At 42.7% G+C, this 18,192-nt stretch overlaps 1 protein-coding gene across 1 annotated transcript in view; it reads left to right on the top strand.

The window, feature by feature from the left end:
- Window positions 1-12,802, top strand: part of LOC124803177 — a 60,183-nt gene extending 47,381 nt beyond the window's left edge. Inside the window, exon 5 of the mRNA XM_047264361.1 lies at window positions 12,544-12,802. Coding sequence (XP_047120317.1) covers window positions 12,544-12,802 — 259 coding nt within the window. The remainder of the gene's footprint in view (window positions 1-12,543) is intronic.
- The last annotated feature ends 5,390 nt before the right edge of the window (window positions 12,803-18,192 follow it).

Below are 18,192 nucleotides of genomic sequence, written 5' to 3'. Positions count from 1 at the left end.
CACCCGGCCTCCCCCATGCCCACTATACGCCCTCGCTCAAAGTCCGTCAACTGCACATACGGTTCACGTCCACGCTGTCGCGGCATGCCACCAGTGTTATAGACTGCGATGGAGCTCCGTATGCCACGGCAAACTGGCTGACACTGACGGCGGCGGTGCACAAATGTTGCGCAGCTAGCGCCATTCGACGGCCAGCACCGCGGTTCCTGGTGTGTCCGCTGTGCCGTGCGTGTGATCATTGCTTGTACAGCCCTCTCGCAGTGTCCGGAGCAAGTATGGTGGGTCTGACACACCGGTGTCAGTGTGTTCTTTTTTCCATTTCCAGGAGTGTATTACATGGTCTGGTCAGGCAGAGGAAACGTTTGACTTCAAAGTAGTGTCTAACACTCTTATTATACTTCTGTATTTGTGTGAAGTAAAATTTTCAGGAGTAATTTATAACATGGAAATCTGTAATATTTTGAGATCAATATTAACCATAATAAGGTTGTTTTATCACCAAAGCAGGATGGAATGCAATAATTTTTATTGATATTTCTTACCTTCTTTCACGAATTCATTACATGACACAGCTAAAAAAAGTCAGCATAAATCTCTGCCAGAATTAATTTTCACTTCTGAATTTTAAAAAGGAATCAGACATATATAATTTTATTGTCATCAAAAAAAACATACTAGAACAAGAAAACAAAAACAAAAAATTAATTACTGAAGCTAAAGGAGTAACACATGTCATGCTAGGTACTATATAAAGTTTAAGAGAAGAACATTACAGCACCTGAAATAATACGGTTTATGTCATTTAGATTATATATGCGATTGCAGTCTTTTTCGGGGTATTCCAATGATGAATTCTTCTTGGGTTATCAGCCGAGTGGTGGGGTCGTCTTGTCGCAACGTTTCGTTGAGTTTCGTACCCATCATCTTCTGGTACACTTCGCCAGAAGACGATTGGCAACGAAACTCATCGAAACGTTACGAGAAGTCGACGTCACCACTCGGCTGATAACCTGAGAAGAATTTGTAATTTAGATTATTTTTGGGAACAGTATTCGCTTTCTGTAATATGGTGTGCACAAACCAATACCATATATCATTTTGTTTTTAGAGTTCTTCTGCACTTTTCTGCAGCACATCGTGTTCCATTTTTCTAACGCGCCAAAGCGACCAGATGATTTTTCTCATCATCACCCCCCCCCCCTTTCCTGAACCATGAACCCTGCTGTTGGTGGGGAGGCTTGCGCGCCTCAGCGATACAGCAACCAAAGCGGATATCCAAAACGGCCATGCTGTGCTGGTACTGCAAACGGCTGAAAACAAGGGGAAACTACAGCTGTAATTTTTCCCGAGGGCATGCAGCTTTAGTGTATGGTTAAATTGATGATGGCGTCCACTTGGGTAAAATATTCCGGAGGTAAAATAGTCCCCCAATCGGTTCTCCGACACACACACACACACACACACACACACACACACTCACACACACACACACACACACACACACACACACACACACTACTCAGTAGGACGTAGGACGTTGTTACCAAGGGAAAGAAATACAGTAGAAGAAGAATGGGTAGCGTTGAGAGATGAAATAATGAAGGTAGCAGAGGATCAAGCAGGGGTGGTTAGAGGACAAATATACGGATGTAGAGGCATATATCACTAGCGATAAGATAGATATTGCCTACAGAAAAATTAAAGAGACCTTTGGAGAAAAGAGAATCACTTTTATGAATATCAAGAGCTCAGATGGAAAACCAGCTCTAAGCAAAGAAGGGAAAGCAGAAAGGTGGAAGGAGTGTATAGGACGTCTATACAAGGGCGATGTACTTGAGGGCAATGTTACGGAAATGGAAGAGGACGTAGATGAAGATAAAATGGGAGATATGGTACTGCATGAAGAATTTGACATTGCACTGAAAGACCTAAGCCAAAAGAAGGCCCCAGGAGTAGACTACATTCTATTAGAACTACTGATAGGCTTGGGACAGCTAGACCTGACAAAACTCTACCATATGGTGAACAAGATGTATGAGACGGGCGAAATACCCTCAGACTTCAAGAAGAATAAAATAATTCCAATCCCAAAGAAAGCAGGTGTTGACAGGTTTGAAAATTACCGAACTATCAGTTTAATAAGTCACGGCTGCAAAATACTAAAATAATTCTTTACAGACGAATGGAAAAATGGTAGAAGCCGACCTCGGGGAAGATCAGTTTGGATTCCGTAGAAATGTCGGAACACGTGAGGCAGTACTGACCCTACGACTTATCTTAAAACATAGATTAAGGAAACACAAACCTACGTTTCTAGTATTTGTAGGCTTAGAGAAAGCTTTTGACAATGTTGACTGGAATACTCTCTTTCAAATTCTGAAGGTGGCAGGGGTGAAATACAGTGAGCGAAAGGCTATTTACAATTTGTACAGAAACCAGATGGCAGTTATAAGAGTCGAGGGACAAGAAAGAAAAGCAGTGGTTGGGAAGGGAGTGAGACAGGGTTGTAGCCTCTCCCCGACGTTATTCGATCTGTATATTGAGCAAGCAGTAAACGAAACAAAAGAAAAATTCGCAGTAGGAATTAAAATCCGTGGAGAAGAAATAAAGACTTTGAGGTTCGCCGATGACATTGTAATTCTGTCAGAGACAGCAAATGACCTGGAAGAGCAGTTGAACGGAATGGACAGTGTCTTCAAAGGAGGATATAAGATGAACATCAACAAACCAAAACGAGGATAATGGAATGTAGTCGAATTAAGTCAGGTGATGCTGAGGGAATTATATTAGGAAATGAGACACTTAAAGTAGTAGATGAGTTTTGCTATTTTTGGAGCAAAATAACTGATGATGGTCGAAGCAGAGAGAATATAAAATGTAGACTTGCAATGGCAAGGAAAGCGTTTCTGAAGAAGAGAAATTTGTTAACATCGAGTATAGATTTAAGTGTCAGGAAGTTGTTTCTGAATGTATTTGTATGGAGTGTAGCCATGTATGGAAGTGAAACATGGGGGATAAATAGTTTGGACAAGAAGAGACTAGAAGCTTTCGAAATGTGGTGCTACAGAAGAATGCTGAAGTTTGGATGGGTAGATCATGTAGCTAATGAGGAGGTACTAAATCGAATTGGGGAGAAGAGGAATTTGTGGCAAAACTTCACTAGAAGAAGGGATCGGTTGGTAGGATATGTTTTGAGGCATCAAGGGGTCACCAGTTTAGTAGTGGAGGGTAGCGTGGAGGGTAAAAATTGTAGAGGGAGACCAAGAGATGAATACATTAAACAGATTCAGAAGGATGTAGGTTGCAGTAGTTACTTGGAGATGAAGAAGCTTGCACAGGATAGAGTAGCATAGTGAGCTGCATCAAACCAGTCTCTGGACTGAAGACCACAACAACAACATTTGATGTCATGCAGGATGACCACGATCTCTACGAATTGTTCGCGTTGGAAGTCAGATATCGTTTCACATTGTAACGCCTGAACTGCAGCTGCTACGTATTCATATCCATCATTCATTATGTATGGGTACATTCAGTAGCCACGTAAAAACCGGCCACCACCATTTCTTTCCTCTAATATTCAACATTTATAACGCTATGTTTTCCTCTTTTCGTTCATTCCGTCAGTCCGCCACATATTTTTGTTGTATTCTCCAGTAACATATGGTTGAAGTACAACGATACTTTTCTTCTCTTGTCTGGAGTTTCCTTGTCGTTCTCGTAATCAAAATCTTCTCTTCTATTCCATTTGGGCATTATCTTAGACGGTATAAGTGGTCATCCTTTAGGCAAGAGATTCTCAAGAAGATTCCAGTTAACTATAACCTAGTTCGTTTAAATGAATCAACAATGTGATGTACACAGGATACCAAAATAAAACCTGTAGGACAGTTTTTTACTTCTTTCAGAAAGTGAATGGATCATCTGAGCCAGACGTGCAGAATATTTTCCAAATGCTTTCTTGTACACTTTGTTCCTGTCTGGATCAGATCCTTGGTATATTTGAAAACCCACTAGATATCCCATGTTTATGTTTACGTACCATACTTTGTACCTAAATCTGACGGGTTTACCTTTCAGAACATCGTTCCAGCCAAAATACTTTATCATGTTCTCATCATAACGCATGTCTTTCTGAGGCTGAAACTGGACAGAAAACTTTTCTTAGCGTTTCTATTAATGGACGAAGTTTCCACATTTTTTAATTTGTATTAATTTGTATGTTGCCACATGAGTGAAGGCTTGAGATTTGACGGCCTCCGGGAGGGCTCAGACAAGGGACACGAAGGGCTCTTAGACGTGCTGACATCAACCTTTCTAGAGGAAACAACCCCGAAGAATAATTAAACATCTGCAGGCTTAGGTGATTGGCTTACCAAAGACGAGAGGAAGTAAACTCCGATCAAAAATTACTGGCAAGGCATGAGACCAAAAGATGGCAGATCCACCACACGTCTAGCCTGGCTACAGGGTAGCATCCCGTACTGTGGACTTTAAATTTACTCATACTTTTCAAAGTAATCATCCAGATGGGTTAAATAAAAGGCGACACAAACAAGAAAAGGACAAACGATTTGGAATGGTGATGGATATTCCTTATACATTTAGCCACAAGCAATGGACCGAAAAGAACTAATTATTTTTTTAGGGAGAGAGAGACATACATAAATACACCTGGAGCGCGAGGGGACAGAGATCAGTAATAGATTATGTGATGGCAAACAGGAAAATACGCAGGATCTTCGTGTTTTCGGAGGTAGTGACATGAACTCGGATCACCATCTAATAATAGCAAAACTAACTATGCTCGCTAGATGGGAGAAGATAAAAAGAGTTGAGACAAGAAGGGAAGAAGGCTTACAGTTTTCCTATTACAGGAGGAGAGCAAAAAACATCTATACCAAAACAGATCGAATCTTCGGCTAAAAAAGGCAGATACAAGCGGTAGTTTAGAAACCTGACTGGGAAATATAAAGCAATGTATAGAACAGGTTGCAGATGAGTCACTAGCAAAAAAGGAATAAGAAAAGAAGTATGAAGGGACTTGGAGTTTTGTAAACATTCGTCGCCAATTTAGTAAAGGCCTCGTCGCTACTGCTGTAGAGGCCGAGTTGCCACTGTTGTTATGGTAGGCCAAGTTTGTGATTTCGTGAAACGGCTTCTGGTGCAGTACACTGCTAAGACAATTTCTCCTTGCCACAATTACACAGTTATGCCCCCAGGGTCAGGCAACAGGACAGGAGAACGAAGGTTCTGCAACACTCCACCAAATTAGTAACAGTCACACAAATGTGTTGAAAGATTGACTTATCTTTGTGACTTGTCGAATAACGATGTCTACATCACTGCATGTAATATAACACAAAAAAATGCACTCAATGGCTAAGTGTAAATAAGCGTAGGTCAACTTCACATCACATAGCAAATGCAATAAACAACTGTCTGTTCACTTCTTAGTTCGATAAACGACGTCCCCTCTGTAAGTCAGCCCTGGACGATGATATGTAACCAAGTAGGTAAGAGCTACTATTCTATCTTCCGAGTAGGCTTCTTTCCGTTATCGTCCAGTCATTGCCGGATTGTACTCGGCCCGCAAGTGGCCGAGGCGAAGTCGATATGTTCACCCTCAGCGCCGCCCGTGGCGCTGGTGGGACTCGCGCAAATGGCGAGTCTCTGTGGCAATGGCAGCAGCTCGCATCTTTGCGGCTGTGGTGCTTTTGCTCTGACTGTGTCTTGTTCGGACGACACAGCATACAGTATGGAATGAAGATATCGCAAAAGCAGTTAAGGCACAGAAACAAGCGTATCGGATATACAGGGTGATTCACGAAAATGTTCAAATATTTTAAAATGTTATTCTACAAATAAAACTACAGAAAAAAAGTCCATATAAACATAGGTCCGCAAATGTTTAGTTACGGAGTTACGGCTAATAAAACATTTTTCCCGAAATTTAGCAACTTCGCCAACATGAAGCCATCGCAAAACTGTACGAGGTTAAAGTAAAGCACGATTTCCATTTATTTTGTTGTTATTGATCAGCTGAATCTGATAAAACATGTCCCAGACGTCGATCTGCAGTAGTTTTCCAGAACATCCAGCCTTGTATGGCTCCCACTGTAATTTCTTTCGCACGCAGATAACGTGGCGTCCACCTTTGTGTTACTCAGTGTGGAGTGACTTCCTGCATTCTGTTTCTTAAATAAGAATAAAAATCAGCTACATTTTTCACAAAAACTAAACTTCTCTAATACAATATTATGACTGACATAGTGAAATTCATTCGATAAGTCACAGAAGATCATAAACGATGAAATTTATCATTTAAATATTTTATTACCAACGCGGGAAACGTATAAACAGCTGATTCAGTTATAGTGGCTCTTTTGAAACTGTAATTAGATAAGTATCACATTACTACATAAGTGGGTGACAAAAAATTTTTAGAAAATTATGTTGTGACACTGGATGGTAGTTTTGACATCCTTGGAGTCACCGTTCTTTTTTTTTTTTTAGTTCATCAATGGTCTTTGGACACCATTTATAGAGCCAACAATAGAATGATTTTTTTTAAATTCAAGTGTGTAACAACCCGAAATCATTAAAAACAACAATTATCAGTTAAATCCATTTAACATGTAACTAAATCACTGATGTAAGAAAATTAAAATACATTCATTATGAAAGGAGGTTTGTGTCACACATAGTACTTATTCATTTACTATTTTATAATGTAAAAATATAAAATATTAAAAAAATAAAACGTAGAAAATTGCTTTCCTATATTCTTATTCGTTCTTCCGCTACACAACCATGTAGGTGTTTCTACCCTTTTATGTCTTCTGTTGCTAAAAGAGTTTGAATGTTCGTTGGGAACGCTTTACCAGAGGACATCAGACACTGCATTCATTCCGTGGTTTATTGATATTTTCTGTCACAGCTGAGCAAAAAAGTTCTTAAAATCTACGTCACTGCCGCATTCACAAGATAGATATATTTTAATTTTTGTGGAAAAACGCGTTGAATTACATAAGTGGCTAAGTATGTGACATATTATAGAGCCACAACCTTTTACTGTGTAGTTGCAGATACTGTCCACGAACAGGTCATCAGTGTCCTTAGTGTAACTCAATGTGCTGCGGGGTAGCACATTATTATCTCTGTTGTCACACTGAAAGTGAAGTGACTAATTTTGCGGATGATCCTGCCAGCATAAACTGTGACAGAAATTCACAGAATACCATAACAAAAAGCAAAATAATACTTGAATCTATCACTAGGTGACTTGAAACCGATAGGCTAATTCTCAGTAACGAGGAAGGTAAAACAGTACTGCTCGTGAACAACATCAGAGGAAAAATGGAGGAATCCTCAAAAATACAAGAGCAGGATATAAATGTAACCCAGAACACAGAATTCTTAGAGCTTACCATAGATACCTGTTTACTGTGGAAAGACCACATCGCTACCACAACTACAAAATTAATTTCAGCCATATTTGTGCCCTGAAACATTAAACCGCTAGTACCACATGATGCTATGTGAATGGTGAGTTTTTCATACTTTAGTACTATTATGACATCCCGAACGTAAATGTGGGATCAGTCGAATGATGCATTTAAAATCTGCAGACTGCAAAATGTAACAAGCACAATAACGACTAATGCGAAAAGGACAGACGGCTGTAGGCCACTATTCAAACAACTTAAAAATATGACTTTCTACAATACCTAATAGTATAAAACACCGATATTTGCAAGGTAACGAAAAAACAACTTCAATAAGAATGAAGATGTTCTTATGTATCCTACTTCAGAGTTCCTCAGTAATTTAATGCTTAATGTCGTGTGACTAGGGCCACCCGTCGGGAAGACCGTGCGCAGGGTGCAAGTCTTTCGATTTGACGCCACTCCGGCGACTTGCGCGCCGATGGGGATTAAATGGTGATTAGAACAACACAACACCCAGTCCCTGAGCGGAGAAAATGTCCGACCCAACCGGGAATCGAACCCGGGCCCTTAAGATTAACATTCTGTCGCGCTGGCCACATTATTTTTAAACCAATCTCTTACCACTTTTTTTCCACTTTGTTCGTTGTTGATCGTTGTGTTTGGTCGTTGCTGACGTCACATGACATCCGTTCAAGTTCGTTTGTTGATCCTTTCACTCAGTTTTTTTTATTCAGAGGCCAACTGGCTCTCTGACCGAACACACTGAGCTACCGTGCCGGCTTTAAAAATTTGTGTGAAATCTTATGGGACTTAACTGCTAAGGTCATTAGTCCCTAAGCTTACACACTACTTAACCTAAATTATTCTAAGGACAAACACACACACCCATGCCCGAAGGAGGACTCGAACCTCCGCCGGGACCAGCCGCACAGTCCGTGACTGCAGCGCCTTAGACCGCTTTTTTTTTTTTTTAATCTCATTTTGTTCGTTTTCGTTCGTTGTATCTGCTCTGGGTGGACGTCGAAAGACACCCGTTTCAGTTCGTTGTTGATCGATTAACTCAGTTTTTTTATTACAGAGGGCAGCCAACCCTCTGACCGAATACGCTGAGCTACCGTGACGGCATAGACCGCTCGGCTAATCCCACGCGGCACCATTCAGCTACCGGGGGCGGACAGTTCCTCAGTTTAATACAGCTAAACTTGGAAGAAACACTGCTTTTATGTCAGTAAAACTGTAAAAGTGTTTACCACTTCATTATTTCAAATATCAGCAAGAAATAGAAATTTAAACAAACCACAAAACTAATACCTGTAAAAAAAGTCCTTCCTATTCAGTTGGTGAGTCCATACAAAATAAATAAATAAATAAATAAATAAATAAATGGAAACAGGCGTACCATGTGATAGAATTGGAATACACTGACGCAAAACATAATTATTGTAGATTACGAAATTTCGGGAATATATTTGTCTGGGTAACACAATTAACTGATTAATAATGCAAGATCACAGTTTAATGTAAGTCTGAGATAAGACACTGCAAATGTGAAACGCAGGTACATTAATAAACAGTGTAGCCACCAGAATGTGGGATGTAAGCACGCAAACTTGCATTCATTGTGTTGTACAGGTGTCAGGCCGCGCGGGATTAGCCGAGCGGTTTAAGGCGCTGCAGTCATGGACTGTGCGGCTGGTCCCGGTGGAGGTTCGAGTCCTCCCTCGGGCATGGGTGTGTGTGTTTGTTCTTAGGATAATTTAGGTTAAGTAGTGTGTAAGCTTAGGGACTAATGACCTTAGCAGTTAAGTCCCATAAGACTTGACACACATTTGAACATTTGAAAAGGTGCCGGATCTCAGTTTGTGGGATGGAATTCCATGCCTGTAGCACTTCGTCGGCCAGTACAGGGACGGTTAATGCTGTGTGTGGACTACACTGGAGTTGTTGTCCGATGGTGTCCCATAAGTGCTCGATTGGACATATCTGTTGACACATGTTGATTGAGCAGTCCAAGGCAATATGCTACACTCTGTAGAGCATGTTGAGTTGCAACAGCGGTATGTGGGCGAGCGTTATCCTGTTGGAAAACACCCCATGGAATGCTGTTTATTAATGGTAGTACAACACATCGAATCACCAGACTGACGCACAACTTTGCAGTCAGGGTACGTGGAATAACCATGATTGTGTGCCTGCTGTCATACGAAATCTCACCCCAGACGACAAGTCCATGTCTAGGTCTAGTGTGTCTAGCATGTAGAAAGGTTGCTTGCAGGCCCTCGACTGCCTTCCTACTGGCATCGAGGCAGAAACAGCTTTCATCAGAAAATAAAACAGACCTCTACCCAACCCTCCAATGAGCTCTCGCTTGACACCACTGAAGTCGCAAATGTCGGTGGTCTGGATCCAGTGGAAAGCGTGCTACAGGGCATCTGTCTCAGAGCTGTCCTTAAAGTAACCGCTTCGCATCAGTTCTTTGTGCCACTGTGGTACCAGCTGCTGCTAGATTTATCGAGTGAGGTGGCGCAGTGGTTAGTATACTCGACTCGCCTTTGGGGGCACGACGGATCAAACCCGCAAACTTGCCACCATACATTCTCTTGACCACCGCCGCCAGCAACCGTGTGCAGTGGCTACATTCCTAGCAAGTCTTTCTGCAATATCGCAGAAGGAACATCTAGCTTCTCGTACCCCTATTACACGTCCTCGTTCAAACTCAGTGAAGCACTGATAATAGCTTCTTCGTCGCCTTAAAAGGCATTCATCAGTAACTTCACCTCACCACGCCCAATCTCAAATGTGACTAACGCTCATGACCACTACAGTGTGTATTTAGAGCAAACCAGATTTGCATCGTCGTATTGGCGCTACTAGCCTCACTGTTATGCGTCCTGCACGAAAACTGAATATACATCATCTTTCAGATGTAGGAACATACCTACCAACTTTCTTTTATGTTGCATAATTCCTTCTTGATGTTGCAGTTTTTTTCCGTCAGTGTATGTATAGGGGGATGGGCTGTAAATTCAAGAGGTGTACTTTGGTGTAATATAATAGAATTAAAATGTGTATTGGTAGAATATACAGTAGATACAAAAGTGTAATTATGTATGGTGTTTTGCATTTAAAAATGATATACCCATAATAGTTACAGGGTGTCAATTACTGAATGATATGAAAGAAAAACGTAAATCAGTTACAAACTATGGCATGCACACTCTGTATTCAACATGTAAACGTCACTGTACATATTCAGATTTAGGTTATGACATGTTCGATATGCCTGCCATCTATGGTCACAATCTTTTCTGTTTAACAGATTACCGGTTTCGGCCTTTAATGACCATCATCAGATCTGCAGCAAAAATGGGAAAAATATAAATACACTCGCAAACTGTATACAGCTTAAGAACAATGCATAGAGCATATTGAAAAGTAGTACTGACAAAATTTACATTTGTGCGCTTTAAATGTGAAGAGGCATACCTGTCTCATAAAATCAAAGTCCTAATGCACTGCAGCCATAGTGGCATGGTCAAATATTAAATGCGGAATCAGCACCAGCATCGTCAAATACATATAAATCACATCACATGCACGAGTCATGTTGTCAGTAAAACTACTGTTTAATACAAGCTCCCGTACAGTAGCCACAAGATGTGTAGTAAGTTGACCAGATGTCGCTAATGTCACCATAGACGTAAATTAAAGAAAACTTATTACATATACAGGTCACTGTGTTTTTTCGCGACAATGTCGCAGCTTGTGATGCCTGCCATCATTGGCGATGATGTGGCTCAGTCCAATAGCGAAATTCTGCATGACCCGCTGAAGTGTCGGAACATCAATGCTGCCGATGATCTTCTGAATGGCTGTTTTCAGCTCAGCAGTCATTTTGGGGTTATTGCTGTGCACCTTGTCTTAAATATAGCCGCACAAAAAGGAGTCACATGTGTTCGGATCCGGAGAATATGGCAGCCAATCGAAGCCCATGCCAGTGGCCACTGGGTACGCCAGAGGCAGGATGCGGTCCCCAAAGTGCTCCTCCAGGACATCAAACACTCTCCTGCTTCGATGGGCTTGAGCTCCGTCTTGCATGAACCACGTATTGTCGAAATCAGGGTCACTTTGGATAATGGGGATGAAATCATATTCCAAAACCTTGACGCTCCGTTCGGTAGTCACTTTGCCATCAAGGAATATCGCACAGATCATTCCGTGACAGGACATTGCACACCGCTCAGTCACCTGTTGAGGCTGAAGAGACTTCTTGTGATGTCATCGCCAGACACCACACTTGCTAAGTGGTAGCCTTTTAAGTCGTCCGCGGTCTGTTAGTATACGTCGGACCCGCGTGTCGCCACTATCAGTGATTGCAGACCGAGCGCCGCCACACGGCAGGTCTAGAGAGACTTCCTAGCACTCGTCCCAGTTGTACAGCCGACTTTGCTAGCGATGGTTCACTGTCTACAGACGCTCTCATTTGCAGAGCTGACAGTTTAGCATAGCCTTCAGCTACGTCATTTGCTACGACCTAGCAAGGCCCCATGTTCAGTTACTATAATTCGGAACAGATAATATTGTGGGTCATGTACCGTCAAGAGCGACGTTCATCATTAATGGATTAAAGTTAAGTATCAAACTTTACGTCCGCTTTCTGAATTCTAATTCCTTGTCATGTTCCGGACCTCACGTCAGTATAGTTCTTCCCTCCTCACGCCAGCCTGCGTGAGATAAAACGCGTGCATTTGGGCCTCCACTAGTCACACGGTGTTGGCTCTTCTGCCAACACAACACTTCTCGATCGCGAAATGCCAGTTTTTCTTATTGACGAACCCATCCAAATGGAAGTGGGCTTCGTCACTAAACTAAACCATACTGCACGTACTAATTCTCATCATGCCACACGGCGAAACTGTGCCGCTTGAACGTCCTAAGGCAAACCGTTCTGAAGTTATGACTATTTTACACCGTGTAGTTCAATGATTGTCACCCTGTACTTAGTGTATGTGGTATTTTGTAAAACTGATAATGCAGATATGTACGTGTATCTGATGTCAAAGCTGCTAAATAAACAAATGTATGGTTTCAGCTGTGTCGACCCCACATCTAGCCCAGGACAGGAGACTACTGCGACCACAACCACCGGTACGAGCACAATCACCACCACCACCCCCAGCACACCCATCCCAGGAACTTCGTGCTCGCCGCCGCTGGCCAGGCTCCCCGACCCGAACGACTGCACGCGCTACTACGAGTGCAGCGAGCACTGGACGTGGGTACACGGCGCCTGCACCTGGGGCACCTACTACAACCCGGTGCACCAGCAGTGCGAACTCGGCTTCTGCTGAACGCGTCGCCAGCCTGCTGCACTAAAGTCAACTGTATCGCTACAGGCCCTCTCTAGTTCTTCACAGTTAACAGCATCTTGTCACGAATAAATATGTTGTAAAACTTGTTTACAATTTTTTGTATTATACACGACACACCTTCTTTTCCAAAAGTCACCCACTCTCGTAACAATGATGTTCTTACTCTTATTAAAATACTGTGAAACCCGACATTATCTGGGAATCTACTTCTTCCAATCTTCTGTTAGCCCATCTCCTTCCTTCTCTTCCCCTCTCTCTGTCCATTTCTTCTGTCTGCTTTTCTCTGTCCATCTCCTCCTGCCCCCTCTCTGTATTCACCTTCTCCTTCCCCTCTATCCACCTGTCCTTCCTCCTCTCTCAATCTTCTCCCCCCCCCCCCCCCTCCAATTCCTGTCCATCACCTTCACTCCTCCTTCTCTCTGTCCATCTCCATGCACCGTCACACTTCCTGTCCATCTCCTCCACCCCACTTTTTATCCATCTCCTCTTGCCCCTCCCTCTGACCTCCTTCTCATCCTCCTTCTCCTCCTTCTCCTCCTCCTCTCTCTCTCTCTGTCTGCTCCTCCTCCTGCTGTCCACCTCCTCTAATTTCGTCATCTCCTCCCTCTCTCTCTTTGTCATCTCCTCTTCCTCTCCCTGTACATCTCCTCCCCTTTCCTTTTTGTTTCTATCTCCCACTGTTCTCTCTTTGTCTATCGCCTGCTCTTCCCTTTCTCTGTCCATTTCGTCCTTCCCCTCTGTTCGTCCTGCTCCCCTATATCACTGCCTGTCTCTTCCTCCTCATGTCTCTGTCCATCTCCTCTTGCCCCCTTCTCTCTCCATGTTATCACACTCACTGCAACAGGAGGCTGATGGTGTTTGCCCCCACAGTATTGCTTTCCACAATGTAACCAACATGTGTACCAATTTTGATTGAAGCGATTCCAGGGGTTTAGGATGAGTATTTTTCCCGTGCCTTCGCCCGCATAAGCACATGCAAATATATTTCACACGTATTTAACCTATTTCGTGAGTGTTGGTTCACGCATTTTCTCTGTATGTCGCCCTGCAGTTTTATTTTCTTGCAGTTTAATGTTTATGACGTCGTGTCTCCTGAACTATGTACGGAACAATGCAATAATTTTGCAGGTACATCCAGTGGTTTATGTCCTTACTGTCTCAGAAATATGTTGCGAGGAAAGTGCGTGTTTCGACCGTTCATTTAGTACTACCCACATACACGGCCTACAACTTGTAACTGTAACACAGGTCGCCTTCAAACGGCAATCGATTCTAACGTTATACCTCTGCAAGGAATTTTTGAAAGTTGTGACCGTCAGATAAACTAATGGAAACAGAACAATCAAACTGGGATTCGTTTCCGAAACACTCCAGCAAAGTATGACCAACAGTAAACGGTGGGGCCGGACAGACGTTCTCCCAGCACAAAAGTAAGCTGTAACATTACATATTAAAAGCGGTCGCCAGCCTAATTAGACATTCTTACGTCAAGCAAAATGATAAACCAGGAGGCAGTGCTAGGGCTAACCTAACCTTCCTTGACACACACACTAAACTCTTTCCTTACGTCTGTTCCTACTATAACACAGTAACCTAACCTTGCAGATAAATGTGCTACTAACGAACAAATGGCCAATGACATAATATGCCTCTCAATAACACGTACCTTAAATGAACTAGGTATAACAGTTCAGATACACATGAAACTAGTAGCAATACTGAACAGGGAAAAGCTTGAAATCATTCTGAATTTAAATCAGGGTGTCTGCTAATTATCATAATCTACAGGGTGAAAAGCATTTAAACCGACAAACTCTGGGAGGTTGTAGGGGACGTCAAAACAAATATTTTTCCCTAATGTCATTTTTTCCTATGAGGATTATTTAAACCGGTGGAGGCCGTATTACGCTCTTCGGTTGTTAGAGGGCGTATTACGCTTTTCAGCTGTAGGCAACTGCTGTCCACCAGTGTAGTAGTGCACTGTCTCTGTTTACTAATGGAGCGTTGCACCTGGAGTGAGTACACTGATATGGTTGGTGCGTACTACGTAGCGCACCACAACGGACGAGCTGCACAGCGGGTTTATCAACAACAATATCCTAATCGCCGTATCCCGCATCATACGACCTTTGCTGCTGTGTACCAACGTCTGCGTGAGACCGGGTCATTTAGATTACCTGGACAGGGACGCCGTCGCACGGTAAGAGCGCTGCAATTTGAGGAACATGTGGAACGGGATCCTTCAATCAGCACTCGTGCAATTCCACGTAATATGGGGACGAATCAGACGAATGTGACGAATGTAAGAACAGTTCTTCGAGAGCAATTGTTGCGTCCACTTCACTTACAGCGTGTCCACAACTGGAACGAGTTGATTATCCACCCAGAGCACAGTTTTCGCAGTGGTACCTGGAACAGTGTGAAATGCATCCTTCATTTCCATTCTCTGTGTTTTTTACCGATGAACCAACGTTTGGGCACGATGGAGTCTTCAACACGCAGAATTCGCATGTTGAAGAGAGGATAACCCACATGCCACAGTTACTAGCGCTCATCAAGTGCGGTTCTTCGTTAATGTGTCGGTCGGTGTTGTTGGGAACTGTTCAGTTGGGGAGTATCTGCTACCTAGGCCATTAAAAGGCATGCACTATTTCAATTTTCTCGCCAGAGCATTGCCAGAATTGCTGGAAGACGTCTCGCACCCTAAAAGACAACGCATGTGGTTCCAAGATTACGGGGCGCCGGCACATTTCAGTTGTCGTGTGCGTCGGTTCCTGGACCGACGGTTGCCAGAAATGTGGATTGACAGAGGTGGTCCTGTACCATGGCCTGCTCGATCCTTAGATGTGTCCCCTCTGGACTTTTTTGTGTGGGGAGAGATGCGCAACCTTGTTTACGCAACTCCTGTAGCATCAGAAGAGGATCTCGTTGCCCGGATAGTACCAGCAGCAGGAACAATTCAGGATACTCCTGGGGTTTTTGCCGGTGTCAGACAGAACATGATCCGACGGTGTAACCTTTGTTTACGTGTCAATGGAGGCATTTTTGAAAATATACTGCAATGGAAATTGGGTTGTGTTATTGTGTTGTCTCTGGGTCATAAAAAAATGGAAAAGTGTTTGTTGGTTTAATTAATTTGCCGCCAGAGAAATCTTCCTCTACCGGCTTAAATACTCCTCACAGGAAAAAATGACATTTGAGAAAAATATTTGTTTTGCTGTCCCCTACAACCACCCAGAGTTTGTCGGTTTAAATACTTTTCACCCTGTATAATTTCATTGCTTAGTACAGGGTCGCTATGCCTGTGCATTAACCAACTTGCGTTATAATAGATAATACAGCAAATAGTTCTTTCTTAAATTTGGTTTGAAGCAACTAAACAGAATGCAAATCTAACTACACTGGCTCGGAAGGAACTTTCGCATTGTTTCATTAACTAATTAGCCTAGTACATGAGGACCATTAAACTTTCATGGTTTGAAGAATAATGCTCATTAACAAAACTACACCATTTCATCATTAATTAAGTGAAGCACAACAACTATAAATCTTTAAATAACAAATGTGCATTCATAAGCAGTATTTTGACCTACTCAAAAGTATAACTGCCTGTGCAAATGACAACACAACAGTAAATTCAAGATCAACCACTTTCTCATAATAAATTAGGACACTCGGATTTAAATTCACTAGGGTGGGATTCCTGTCCAGGTTTTTGATTTGGGATAATCACGTGTGTAAGACAGAATTTTTAACAACACCACAATTATTGTTATGGCTCTGAGCACAATGGGACTTAACATCTATGGTCATCAGTCCCCTAGAACTTAGAACTACTTAAACCTAACTAACCTAAGGACATCACACAACACCCAGTCATCACGAGGCAGAGAAAATTACTGTCATAAAGTCAACCAAATTTCACAAACACTTGGTCCATTTACTGAGTGCAAAATATAAACAATTTAGTGGAAGGCTGGTGACACTGGTGGCGCAATTTGCAGTGGCTGTTAACCTGGCGGCGATGCAATCATAGCATACCGTTGGCCCCGCCTTGTTACATATCTTCTTGGCGTCGACATTATATTTTTATAGGGCCAAATACCTTGCCATGATAATGTTGTCACCAAATGCAACATCCGACGCCCGTAAATACTGCCCTTAAGCTCTTTTGATCTCAACACTCCAGGAATGTGAGCCACAATCACAGCACTGCTTAGTCCAGACTCCTTACCCATCGCTTCCCACGCCCGGGTTCCCGGGTACGATTCCCGGCGGGTTCAGGGATTTTCTCTGCCTCGTGATGACTGGGTGTTGTGTGATGTCCTTCGGTTAGTTAGGTTTAAGTAGTTCTAAGTTCTAGGGGACTGATGACCTCAGATGTTAAGTCCCATAGTGCTCAGAGCATTTGAACCATTTGAATCCTTACCCATCACAAAGGACGAGTTTCCACTTGAGCGCCGACCACACGTTTTCCACCCCGCCAGCCTACTTCCGTAGCTATGTGGCTCCCCCACATCCTTTACATTCAACACTACGCCCCCTAACTATGGACCAAGTCATTCACAGTACATTATATAACAATCATTTCAGTAGTTATTTAAATTCACAAGCACATTTTAAACAACATCGTTCAAAAGTTCCACATAACTAAAACATGTGTACATAGTCAAAGGATTTCCATGGAAGATACAACATTTTATATAAGCAACACTACAAAATGACGTAGAAATGTCGATACAGATACAAACTAGGTCGAAAATAGGAGTGGCAAACTACACAGTATCCTATAAAGTCTTGCTTTTTCAGCGTTCTGTGAGCATCCTTGGATGACTTTAGGATTCCTGTATGTTTCCGTGGCTTTGCAGATTACAGCACCATTCAGTTTCACCAAGATTTTTCCTTTGCGGCCAGTAATGTCTCTGATGAACGGCAGGAAAATCTTGGGTTTCGGTAACGCCTATGTACCACTAAGGTTTTTTCGCTGTTATCTTAACGCTCCTTTTATCTCAGCGGACGAATGAGCAACATTCAGCTACACACAGGTGAGATATTTCAATTACTCGTCAAGCAGTACCGGTTTACAGGTGTTCCTCGCTCTGCCATCCAACGTTTTCATAATATCTCGCTTTTATCGCGTGTGCTATGTTTTGAATCTCAGTGAAGATAACGGCCTATTTGCATGAATTTTCTGGTTCAAAATGGCTCTGAGCACTATGGGACTTAACAGCTGTGGTCATCAGTCCCCTAGAACTTAGAACTACTTAAACCTAACTAACCTAAGGACATCACACACATCCATGCCCGAGGCAGGATTCGAACCTGCGACCATAGCAGTCGCACGGCTCCAGACTGCGCGCCTAGAACCG

This window comes from Schistocerca piceifrons, chromosome 6 (assembly GCF_021461385.2).
Source record: "Schistocerca piceifrons isolate TAMUIC-IGC-003096 chromosome 6, iqSchPice1.1, whole genome shotgun sequence".
In the NCBI taxonomy this organism is placed as follows: Eukaryota; Metazoa; Arthropoda; class Insecta; order Orthoptera; family Acrididae; genus Schistocerca; species Schistocerca piceifrons.
Note: the sequence above shows the minus strand (reverse complement) of the source record. Positions and strands in the feature narration are given on the sequence as shown.